We start from the raw sequence: 12,401 nt of genomic DNA on the forward strand, positions 1-12,401 counted from the left end.
CCTGGTGGCAAACCCAAGTGTTGGTAGGGAAAAAGCAGCACATCAGTTATCTGATGTGTTTTTGGAGAGCTTTTTTGACAGCTCTGCAGCTGGAGAGGAGCAGGGGAGCGCAGGATGCTGCCTCCAGCCACCCTGAGCCTCTGCACTGGTGAAGTAAGCCTCTGCATCTGCCACCAAAGGGAATGCGGGAAGGGATCAGGAAAATAGACACTGGGAAGTGGCACAGGACTCCTGAGCCCAGAGATCCAGAGCTCCATCATCCTCCTGAGGGCCTAGATAGGCTGGGCAGCACCCACCAGCCCTGTCTCCTGGTAACTGCCCCAGAAAACAACCCTTGCAGCAAAACAGCATTTGCCATGAACTCAGAAGGCTGGTGACAGGAAAGGACAGGAAGCACCACAGGGAGGGTTTAACCACTGTAGCCACCAATGAGGAGCAGCATCCCTGGGTGCCCCAGCACCGAGCCTGGCCAAGGGGTACCAAGGGGTCCAGTAGGAGAGCTGCAGTAGAACTCAAGCAAAGCCACCTGCTGCTAAGGCCATAAAGCCCAGGGGTGGCTTCAGGGACAGGAAGAGTGTGGGAAGCATAGGACATGGCCACTAGCACCCAGGGACAGCAGCAAGACAAAGGCACTGGGAGGACAGAGGTGCCACAACAACAGTTAATCATCACAAAGAATTCTCATTCTTTTTTGTTTTGTTTTGTTTTACTGAGGGGTGAAGCCAATTCATCCTGACAGAGGTTCACAGCACAGCTCTGCCTGGGGGCTGCTCACAGAGACACCAACAAGCAACACAGTATGGAAGGAAAGCATCCTGTGTCTGTGCCACAAGGGGCTGGTGGGCACCAAAATGTCACCCTAACCCCATGCCACCTCGGGGACAACTGCCATTGTGGCATCTATGCGGACTTACCCACAGGCACTCGGCACCAGCCCTGCTCTCCAAGGATGCTCTCCTGGCAGACACAAACCAACTCACTCTGAGCACTTCTGAGGACGGGTGTCAAATCAATCCCCACAGCAGAGATACCAAGTTAAAAAAAATGGCAAAAAAACCCAGAAGAAAGTAGGCGGACATCTGCCAAACCAGCAATTTTCAGCTGGATTTCCAGAAACACTTCAGGCTTTTAAAACCTAAAAGAGGAGAGAAAACAAAACCCCTCCACTCAGATGAAGTGCAAAATTCCGATTTGACTTCAAAGGCATTTCTCCTGGCTAGTTACTCCCAAATCCTGGCACAACCCACTAGAAAGCCAGTGGGCAGTGCCATTTTGCTGCCAGATGACAGCACCCAGCCAGCTGGGGTATGAGATACCGTGCTGGGGGAGCCCAGGGTGTCAGGGGAACGCTGAAAACCTGGTACTCACCCATTTGGAAGCAGAGAGGACAAGGAGGGAAGGAGGGGAGGAAAGTGAGAATAAACTTTACATCAGTTGTAATCAGCAGGTTTTTTCCATGCACTATATATTCAGTTAATGTATGTAACAATCTCCTCTGTAACGGAAAAATACCACAGCTGTTGTAGTCAGTAACACTTTTAAGAACACTTGACTCCCAAGTCATCCAGGTGCTTTTGACAGTGTTACCCTGGGTTGCTATAGAAACACTAACAGTTTTCCCATCTGACTTCTCCATTAACACTGGGATTTATATTTAACTTGTTTTCCTCAGCAAGAAGAGACGAGAAGCAAGCATGAATACAGCAGCAGGAGATGCTCCTCCATGAGTGTCTCCGGGACATACCAAAAACAGGACCCAAGACAACAGTCAGTTGTGCTGAGACACTGTTGAAGCAACAGTGCAAGCAGACCCCAACCTGCTGCAGGTGGGGAAGGGCACAGCCCCACTGCACTGCTAGGAACCATCTGGGACGGTGCTCAGGTTGCCTCTATTATGGGGCTCTTCCATGTTCCCGTGCCAGTCTGTCCCACTCTTGCCTTCCCACAGGCAGCAGGACTGAGGGGCTCACGGGCTGAGCATCCCACGCAGCTCCTGGACAGAGGTGACAGGCAGGGAGCAGGTGAAGTTGCTGCAGATATAGGCAGTGGCTTTCCCATCCTTCCTCTCCAGGGATGCAAGAAAAGGCAGCTGGCGGTAGAGGAACCCAGCGCTGTTTCCATCTGCGACCATCAGCACCTGCCCAGAGAAGGAGCTGTGAGAGCCAGAGAGCACAGGCAGTGCCAGCCAGCTGGTCCTTCCTGCCCACTGACATGCTAAGGGTTGGCACAAAATGGGGAGGGGATGGGGAGCTGAAGGGATCCACTCCAGCCCTCTGCTAGGGTCCCACAGTGGTCACATCCCTATAAGGCCAGTGCAGGAAAAAGCATGATGGAGATGTGGCAGCTTAACCACACCGGACACTTGGCAGCCAGGATGAAGTACAGGGATCAGCACATCCCAGCCTAGCCAGCTCCTTGGGGACACCTACCCAGCCAAAGAACAGCCCCAGAAACAGCTGCAGCATTACCCCATCCGACCTGCAGCCCAGTTCCTCCTGCCCTACCCACGCTTCCCAGAAAAACTCAGGCAGCAATGAGCAAAGGGTCAGGGGCTCTCCCGGCTGACACAGCAGCATCAACCAGAGGTGATGACTGGGCTGCCAGGATAATTAGCTTTTCTGAAAGGGAAAATGTTTGTTAAAGCCTCAGGGCTTACAGGCTAATCAGGAGAAAGGCCAGGAGCTGGCAGCGAGCCTCACACTGACACAGATGCAAAGGGTGAGCAAAATGCTGTCCCTTCCCAAGGCACAGAGGGAACATCCTGCTGCTGGAGCACACAGTTCTCCCTTGCCCGCCCCAATCCAAGGCCTCCATGTGTCTGCTGAGCATGGACACACTCGCAACATGTCCCTACTACTCACGCCAATGCCACCAAGGGATGCTGACACCAACTGCTGCCTCTCACAGCACACACATCTTCCACTATGGCACTGCTCACCTGGCACACAGCATCCTCTACACCAGAACCAGCAGAAGACCCAGCACTGACATCCAGAGACACCCACACAGACTCACTCATGCCTAGCAGGGGCTGCCCACACCCTTGTGTCCCCAGGGGGGCACCACATCCCCAAGTCCCTGCCCTGGATAGTGGCTGCTACAGTCATGTCCTATCTGCCATCACCCCATATCTGCTTGACCCAGCTCTGGCTCAGCCTGTCTCCCTGCCTGCCTCCTGCTCCCCCCAATATCCTCCCCCTTTGCCTTTGTCTGGAATTAATTCCAGGAGTGATTAATTACCAATTCATGTCCAATCTGAAATTCATTATTCATTTTTCTCACAAGCTCCCCAAGGTCCTCTCACAGGGCCAGGATGAAGGCGAGTGGCAGGCGAGTGCTCTGCAGCCGAGGAGATAATGGGATCCTTCATAATTATCCTAAAGACCATTAACAGGGCAGGGATCTATACTAGCAGCTGGGATCCAGCCCCACAGCAGGGAACGAACCCTTTCTGCTCCCAGCACCAGGACACCCACAGGAACAGCTATCACCATCACCTCTACTTGCATCTCCAAAGAGCTGCCTGCAGCAAAGGGCTACTCCAGACCCAGGGCCCATTTAAAATCACAATCTCAATGCAATTTTATCATTAGCATCTTGTTACAGCAAGGATTTCAGGGTGAGGTTTGTAAGGAATTAATTACTGGAACAACCTAATTAATTGTGTTCCTGCACACAAGCCTGGCCCCCAGCACCCTGCTGACACAAAGGGAATGGGCACGCAGGGGAACAGGGATGTTCCCCTAACTCCCTGGCAAAGGCAATTCCCAAATCAGCCATGTCGCTGGAGCAGGTGACCCATGGCTGCTCTGCTTAGGGAAGCTTCCCAAGGCAGGGAAGGAAATCTGAGGAGCAGCTGGAGGGGGATAGAGGCAGGTGGGAACAGGAGCATGCTCATGTCTGTGTGATGCAGCATGGAAAGAGGGACGGCTGTTGGAAGGCAGTGGGCTGCTCTCAAAGGTAGTGCAACTCTCTGAGAAGTGGGATTCTCCTCCCTTCCTCCCATCACCTCTGCAAGGGGAGGAGCCATTGCTACTGCCAGAGATCATGCTCCTACCACTCCTGCACATTCATGCTTGGGGAAGGGGAGATGCGTGTCAACAGGGCTATGCTCCTCTGGGGGAGAGCTTTTCCCTCCTGCCACAATTCTTCTTCCAGGAAACAAACTCAAGCTGGAATAGCTTTGGCTCCATCTCATCATCGCAACATGAGGAACACACAAGGGGCAAACAGAGCTAGACTCCCACCCTGCCTGCTGCCAGCTTCCAGCTACAGCCTCTCACATGCCCCTCGAAGCACAGGTCCCTTGCAAGCAGCCCTGGCAGGGGCCATAAAGCATGACCATGGCTTCACTCCCCTCATGAAAATATCGATCCAGAATACCCAGCCCCCATCTTCTCCCTTCCCCAAGGGATGCAAAAGCTTGAAGGAGAAAGATCCTCCCCTGGGGAAGGGGAATCCCCACCAGCCAGGCTTGTTTCCAGCTTTGCAGGAGGAAGCAAGACTGCAGGGAAGAGGAGAAAATGGCAGTGCTCTTGTTCTGCTCAAGACCCCAAAACTGCCAGTGTGGGCTCAGAGGACCAAGGGCTGAACAGCTGTGGGCAGAGGGTTTTTAACAGTGGTGCTGGGCTCCTGTTTCTGCAAACTGGGTCACCCAATGTAATCCTTCAAAGGGACAGAGGCTAAGTGTCAGAATAGGGGCCTCATACACAAAATAGGGACCTGTATGGAACAAGAGCATTGCTGGATGGATGATAGCAGAGGAAGGACAGAGCTGTGTGCCACACTCCTGTCCCTGGAATGTGTCCCTCCTCCTCCAATGCTGACATTAAACATCACTGGGCAGACGGTTAGGGGTGACACCCCTGTGGGCTGAGCTAATGAAAGTACAGAGCAGAGGATTCTGTTCTGATGGCTCAGCCCCCCCCAGTTCATCCTAGCTGGGGTTACAGAGGCAAAGTGGTGCTTTGGCCTCAGCTCCCCAGACACTGAGACTGAACATGCCAGTCCCTGGCACCAGGACCCAATGGCCAGCAATGAATCCAATCCAAACACCAAGCCCCTTCACTCACAGCCCAGTCCTATTTCCCTCAGCTCCACAGCTTTGCTGAGGTCAAAGCCATCATTCCCAAGGCAGGGACACTGCCCACCAAAGCTGATGGGCACTAGCTGCTGTGCTGCCCTTCTCTGCCAGCTCCATATGTAGCCAACAACTCCAGCCCCTCTGTGGGATGCACCGATACATCTCAAAGCAGGGATGAGGACAAGCAGAGCCAGGCAGGAACTCCAATACACAGCAACAGATGCTGAATGGGAGAAGAGCTTTGAAAAAGCCAGCCTCTCCCAGCTGGAGGTACCCAGAATTTGAGTGAGGCACTGCCTCATCCCTTCCAAGGATGCAAGGGTGTCTCCAGGTAGCAGGTGACCCAGATACTAACTGGGTCTGCACAGGACATGACACATCCACACTAGGCATGACACATTCACACCTGAATGAAAGGTTTCCCCTTGGGAATGCACTGGGCTTTACAATGAGAGCAGTGTCAACAGCCAGCAGCAATAACAACCACTGTTGCAGCCACTTCTGGGCTGGGTTGCCCATGCTCTGTGCAGGGAGAGGGGTGCAGGACTCAGCCATGGCCCTGTAGCTGTGCTTAGAAATGAAAAGGACAGGATGCTTCCCAGAAGAGAGGCAGAACAGACGAGGATGAGTACAACAGCTGCACTGAGAGAAAGGATGAAACACCAGCAGTGCAGGCAGCAGAGACCAGGGAAGGGCTGGCAGGCAGGGAGCACCTCTACCTTGTTTGGGCTGAAGACAGAGTGGACGCAATGCAGCATCTCTTTGGTGTCTTCTCCTTGGGGGTCCCCACAGATGACAACCTGTCCAGAGGGAGGGTTGGTGGCAGGAGGGAGAAAACAGAGCTGTGACTGCATCCATGCCATTGCCAGCCCCACTTCCTACAGCAGGTCCTGCAGGGGACAATGAGCCCCAGCCCATACCTGTTTGAGGGTGTGATGAAAGACAGCAGTGGCCCGGACCATCTCTGGGAGGGTTACTGGGATCTTCTGCAGCCTCTCTGAGAAGGCAGCCAAGATCTTGCCGGCTTTTTCCACCCAGTCCATGTGACCGGAGTAACAAGCTGCTCGGAGCAGGTTTGTGACAGCAATAGAGTTAGGGGTGGGCTCTGCTCCATCTTGGTCTGCAAAGGACAACATCTGCCATCAGCCCAGTGCCTCACCACCATCTGCTATCAGCCTCATCCTCCCACACCACAATCCATGGAACACATTGCCAGGTCCCTGAGCTCACCATCCTTGAGACGCAGGAGCAGGGAGGGATCGCTGGCCTCAGTGGAGAAATAAGCAAAGCCTTTAGGGTCCCAGAAGAGCTTGTCCTGCATGTGCTGGAGATGAAGTGCCCACTCCAGCCAGCCCTGCTCCAGCGAGGCTTCATACAGGTCAAAGAGCGCCTGGATGACAAAGACATAGTCCTCCAGGAAGCCCTGTATGGGCACAGCACTGCAGCGGCAGACAGGGAAGGAAAATCAGAATCTCTAAACTGAACAGGTTAGAAATGTTCTCCAACCCAAAAAAGCCCTGCTTACTGGTCTCTGATACCCAAGGAGATGCCACCAAGCAAAGCAATGGCTTTGGCCATCACACAACTCAGCCCCATCACACAACTCCCCCTCCCTCTGTACGGGAGGAGGAGGTAGGGGAAGACACTTGCCAGCATGAAAGATGAGGAACAGGAAAGGTTTTGACTTCAGTTCTTCCTCACTGGGTGGGGGACACTAATCCTTCCTAAACTGCACTAGAGCTCTACACAAAACAAACAGCCTCCCTCCCTCCCAGTTCAGTCCTGCCTGGAAGAGAGGACAGGGACTGCTGGGGGTGTGGGCAGCACCTGCAGGTGGCCAGTCAAGTCTGTGGAGTCTCTGATACTCACCTTTGCTCTACTGAGTTGTGCTTGCCCCTGTAGCAGCTCCGCAGCAGCCTCCCGCTATCGGGGTCGAAAAGGTGTGTCCTCAGGAAGGCAGCTGCCTGTGCAGCCCTGCTCACATATTCCTGCTCGGCCAGGATAGCCCCAGCCTGGGAAAAGCCTGAGATCATCAGCCCTGCAGAGACAGAGACAGCAGGACAGGTCAGGGGGGGCACACAGAACCGGGGAAAGGGTCACTGTCAGTCCTCTGAAGGAGGCTCAGCGTGAAGCTCATCCTCCCTGATGCCAGCAGGTCAGCTCTTAGCTCTTCTGCTCAGTTCCAATCACTAATGAAGTCACTCACTGTCACCAAAGAGATAGGCAGAGTACTGTAAGGCCAGCAAGAGCTGAGCCCTCACTTGTGGGCAGATACAGGGCTCAAGTTTGCAGGATAACTCCAGCCCATGCCAGCTTCAGACCCAAATAGTCAGGAATTTACTGCTGGAAACAGAGCCGGGGGTCCTGCAGTGATTCCCTGAGGCAGGACCTCCAGACAGACACAGTGCTGTGATCCCTCACCCATGCAGCAGTAGGGATGGGCTCTGTGCCCACCAGGGTCCTGGGTCCCCAACTCAGACCCCTTCCCCACAGCCCAGCCAGAGGAGCTGGACTGAGCCAGGGGAAGAGTTTTGCTGCTCTCTGCTGGCAGCTGGGGAAGAAAATAAAGCCAGAGCAGTATCCTAACGCTCCCAAGGCTTGCAGGTGTGGGGATGTTTCCACACAGCCCCTGATCACAGGTCCCAACCACAGCCTACCCAGTGCCTCTGTGGGAGCTTCTCAGTCCCAGCAGGACCTGTTGCTACCATGCCCTGACAAGGGTCCAACCAAGGCATGCGCCCTCAGAGCAGAGCCGCCTCTCACCATTCCATGCTGCCAGCATCTTGGTGTCCAGGTGCGGCCGTGGCCGCTGTGCCCGGGCTGAGGACAGTCTCTGTTGGCATTCCTGCAGCAGGGCACTCAGCCGGCCTGGCTCTAGCCCAAATCGGGCTGCCGTCAGCTCCGGGGGGCAGCGGGCAATGAGGACATTCTTTCCCTTCAGCTCCTGATGGGGGTCCTGAAGGGAGAGGGAGACATGTTCTAGGAATGCCATCAGACCTGGGAGGTGTTGGACTCTGAGTGTTTTGGGGCTGCTCTGCCATCCCTCCATGCCCATGGATGCAGGTCCCTCATCAGTGCTCCTGACACTAGGCAAGTCTTTGCTCTCCCTCACCTTCATGGGGTCCACGTTGCCAGCCTCTTCCACTCCATAGTGGTACATGAAGACATCTCCCAACGTTGTCCCCTGTGTGGCTCCCTCAACAAGGTCAGGGAGGAGAGCCCGGAGCTCCTTGGCTGCCCACACACAGAAAGCTCCTTCTCGCTTCTCTCTAGATGTGGTGGTCGGGTAGGAATCTGCATCTTCTGCACTATAGAAACCTCCTGCCTGGGAAAAGTGCAACACAGATATCCTCCAGCTCCAGGACAGCACTTTCAGCCAGCTCCCCATCACTGCAGGGCTGGCAGTCTGGCTAATGAGCCTCAGTAGTGCTCCAGACTGAGCTCAGCTGGGACGGCAGGGAGGGAAGCCACATCCCAGGGCAGGGCAAGTGGCTCCCTTTGGCTCAGCTCAGGGAAGAGCTACCTGGTCACTCAGGTCACGCGAGACGTAGAGTAGAATGTCTCGGACAACATCAGCAAAGAATTCATCACCAGAGATCTGTGTGAGACACAGGGTGGACATCAGTGTTACATGGGTGGGAGGGAGCAAGAGACACAGATATGGTGAGAGAATTCAATTTGAAGAGTTGGCAAAGGAGCATTTGAAAGTCCAAGGATTTTAAGTGAGGGATCGATTCAGAGTAAGACCTTCAACAGAAATCTACTATTAGTGAGTACTGCATATCTACAAAGGGCAGTGGAGAGTAATGTTGGAGTTACACCAAGATCAGAGGCAGCAGCATTGTCTGCTGACTTGCAAAGACCAGCCCAAAGGCTGTTTCCTCCCCCATTATGCTCAAAGTCCTGAGGCTACACTGCCACAGGTTTGTGCAGCACTTCTGGATAAACAACAGGAGATGAAGGGGAGCATTGGACTGCTCCATGCCCGTGGAATGGGGAGTATCTTGGGGAACAGGCTCCCCAAACCAGGCCAGCCCTTGCAGCCTGCAGGAGTGGGAGCCACACAGAGGGATGCCAAAGCTGTACCTGGAAGGCTCTACTGTACATGGCTGCCAGCTGCCCCTGGTCATAGAGCATCTTCTCAAAGTGAGGGACATGCCAGTGCTGGTCAGTGGAGTAGCGGTGAAACCCCTGCAGAGATCACGTGAAGACGTCTCTACCTCACACCTCCTGGCCATGACAGGGGCTTACCCCCAAAGATTTACTCCTACCTGACCAATGTGGTCATGGATGCCCCCGTGGGCCATCATCTTGAGGGTGTGCAGAGCCATCTGCAGTGCCTGGGCACCTTCTGGAGTTGTTCGGTGCAGGGCCCAGTACGTGAATAGGAAATTCAAATTCACTGAAACACAGGGAGATAACAGGAGGCTGTGGGGTGGGCTCTGCCCCCGCACTGCTGTCTACCCCACAGCAGGTCTCAGCAGAAGAAACGAGACTGACCTGGGGTGGGGAACTTGGGGGATTTGGAAAATCCACCATAGTCCTCATCATAGGATCTGGAGAGCTGCTGGAAACAGGTGTCCATCACCTCTTTGGCTGGTGGGGGTGACTCCTGGCCCTGCACACGGATCTCTGATGTGTGTCGCAATGCTTCCAGAATCCTCTGGCTGCTCTCCAACAGGGCATCTTTGTTCTCCCTCCACTAAGATGCAAGGGGAAAAAGACAGTTCTTCTTGCCTTGCACCAGTCCAAACCACACCTCCAGTTCTCAATCACCCTCCCCAAATCAGCTCAAACCCACTTCTAACCAAGCCAAAGCTCTGGCTGGTCCTCTGGGCTACTCTTCCTCACAACTGAATCTCCTAACTCAGTTACCCTTCAAGCCCAGACCAATTTCCCTGTGCTCCCTTTGGTTCAGCCCTGTCTGCTACACCATTCCTGCCCCACACCTGCTCTGCGATCCGGAGCAGCACAGTCCGAAAACCAACACGATGAACTCCATCCTCAGGAGGGAAATACGTCCCCCCAGCAAAGGGCTTGAGGTCTGGGGTCAGCCAGACACTCATGGGCCAACCACCTCCACCACTGGTGGCCTGAAAGACAAAATGCATGTGCAGCAAGGTCACACAAAAGACACCAGCTCTGTGCCTTTCCAGCACACCCAAGAGCCTCACTCAAAGAGAGATGTGTGCTTCTGTCCACCATTGAGACCCATCTGGACCACCCCATATACTGTTTCTGCTTGCCTGAGGAATATGACAATGAACAACACCCTGAGAGAACCAGTCAAAGCCTCCTGGGCCCTGCTCATGCCTCCCTCACCTGCACGAAGGTCATGTACACTTTGTCCACATCTGGCCGCTCCTCACGATCCACTTTGATGCATACAAAGTGCTCATTCATGATTTCCCCAATCTCCTTGCTCTTGAAGGACTCCTCCTCCATGACATGGCACCAGTGGCAGGTGGAGTAACCAACTGCAAACAAGATCACATGGGTGAGGAATGGTCCTTTTGCAGGGAGCAGGAAATACGTGATAGGGAGAACACTCAGAGATGGGAACCCTTGCTATGGGCAAGAGCTGCTGCCTCCCTAGACAAGAGATGGAGGAGAAAAGCCTCCTGAACTCTCCAGCTCTTGATCCTAAAAGCTGGGCAAGGACTCTGGTCCTGCATGCAGCCCATTTTCAGAGAGAGCTACTCCAGCACATTGTCGTCTCTTGCTTGGTGGTCATCCATACCTACGTGGCTAATCACACACCAGCTCAGGATGCAGCTCAGATTATCTGATCATCTACGGACCAACACATGGGGACATGAAATATGCCTTATTTCTGGTTACCTGACAGGAATATCAGCTTGCCTTCTGTCTTTGCTTTATCAAAGGCTTCCTGACCCCAAGGGTACCTGTGGGGGGAAGATAAGAGTCCCTCAGCCCCAGGAGCACAAGGAGAGGAGGAGGAGGACGAAGGGGAAAGGCTCCCCATTGCTCTTACCAATCCACAGGGTTGTGGGCGTGCTGCAGGAGGTACGGGGACTTTTCATTAATCAGGCGGTTGGTGTGACGAGGGACACTGGGGGGGCCGGGTGTCCCCACTGTGGCCATGGCTGCAATCCCCGTTAGAAATGTGCGCCTGTGACACCAAACAGGCTCAGGGGTTCCCTGCTCACCACAACAAAGCTCAGCCTCTGGACAGAGCCATGACAGACCAGAGCATCAGCACCACCACCCCAGGTCCTGCTGTGCCCCAGGACAGGATGCTGCTCCCCACTACTTGCTCCCCATGCCAAAGGAAGCAGTCTCAGCCCCAGGCAGTTCTGCTGGGGCTCAGTCCAGCCCAATCTCCCCTAGGACATTACAAGTCCTTCCCACTCACTGGAGGCTCAGAGGAGGTTGTTCTCCAGTTTGGCACACCCCACCCATGGCGGGGTGAAGGCCATTTCCAGAGCTGCCTCCCACCAGCACACTTTGGGGGCACACTCAACAGATGTAGAAGCAAGAGCAGCATCCGTGGGAGTTGACCCGGGTGTCCTCAGGGAGAACACCCCCTCAGAGAGGAAACTCCCCTTTTGTGGGGTGGATGTGGGCAGGGGGGACACAGGCCCTTTATGGCGAGGGGAGTGAGGGGCAGGAGAGGACCAGGGAGACCCCTCTGCTGCTGGGTAGATGCGGGGTTTGGGTATGGGGATGCAGGAGGGATGCAGGAGGTGGGAAAGGGGTGCAGAATGGGGGTACAGAGTATGTAAAGTCGTGCAGGGGCTGCGGTAGTGAGAGGAGGATTTAGGGAGGATACTGGGGGATGAAGAGAATGTCGGGGAAGGCAGGAGAAGTGTACGGGAGCGAAAAAGCTATATGAGGGACTCAGGAAGATGCAGGGAGAATCTAGAGGAAATGCAGAAGGGGTACAGGGCGTTGCAGGAGAATTCAGGGGACGCGGGCGCTGCAGCGAGAACGCGAGGGGCACGGGAGAGGTGCGGGGAGGATTCACGGAGCGACAGGGACGCGGTGATGGCGCAGCGGCGCTGCGGAGCGCGCAGCCACGGCAGCCAGGGCCGGACCCGCCCCCCCGGCCCCTCCGGTACCTGCGGGCGCAGCGCAGCGGCGCCGTCAACATGGCGGCGGCTCTCCGGGCCCCGCCCCGTTACCGGCCCGGCCGCGCCCCCGGTGCCACCGCCCTCCTCCGTCACCGAGCCGGCCCCTGAAGCACAGCCTCGCCCCCATTGGGACCCCGCCCCTCCTGGTTCCGGTCCCGCCCCGTTACCGGCCCACAGCCGTTACCGCCCCGGCCCGCACGCCGCGGTCGCTCAGCGCAGTTTAT

At 55.2% G+C, this 12,401-nt stretch overlaps 1 protein-coding gene across 4 annotated transcripts; it reads right to left on the reverse strand.

Annotated features, from left to right (window-relative positions):
- Positions 1–1,448: 1,448 nt before the first annotated feature.
- Positions 1,449–12,305, reverse strand: SPATA20 (spermatogenesis associated 20). 4 transcript variants are annotated; one of them, XM_038156816.1, is made up of 16 exons: positions 12,166–12,305; positions 11,079–11,271; positions 10,925–10,989; positions 10,406–10,560; positions 10,033–10,176; positions 9,584–9,785; positions 9,355–9,485; positions 9,170–9,274; positions 8,607–8,681; positions 8,196–8,408; positions 7,847–8,039; positions 6,953–7,121; positions 6,314–6,522; positions 6,004–6,203; positions 5,803–5,883; positions 1,449–2,137 (listed from the first exon to the last, which is right to left on the reverse strand). In XM_038156816.1, the coding sequence occupies exons 2-16, from the start codon at positions 11,186–11,188 to the stop codon at positions 1,967–1,969; spliced, it is 2,223 nt and encodes a 740-aa protein (XP_038012744.1). In that variant the 5' UTR covers positions 11,189–11,271; positions 12,166–12,305; the 3' UTR covers positions 1,449–1,966. The 4 variants fall into 4 exon arrangements, with proteins under 4 accessions (XP_038012744.1, XP_038012743.1, XP_038012745.1 ...); XM_038156815.1 differs by having other exon boundaries at positions 11,079–11,216; positions 12,166–12,299; XM_038156817.1 differs by having other exon boundaries at positions 11,079–11,245; positions 12,166–12,268.
- Between the last annotated feature and the right edge of the window lie 96 nt (positions 12,306–12,401).

Source organism: Motacilla alba, chromosome 18 (genome assembly GCF_015832195.1).
Source record: "Motacilla alba alba isolate MOTALB_02 chromosome 18, Motacilla_alba_V1.0_pri, whole genome shotgun sequence".
In the NCBI taxonomy this organism is placed as follows: Eukaryota; Metazoa; Chordata; class Aves; order Passeriformes; family Motacillidae; genus Motacilla; species Motacilla alba.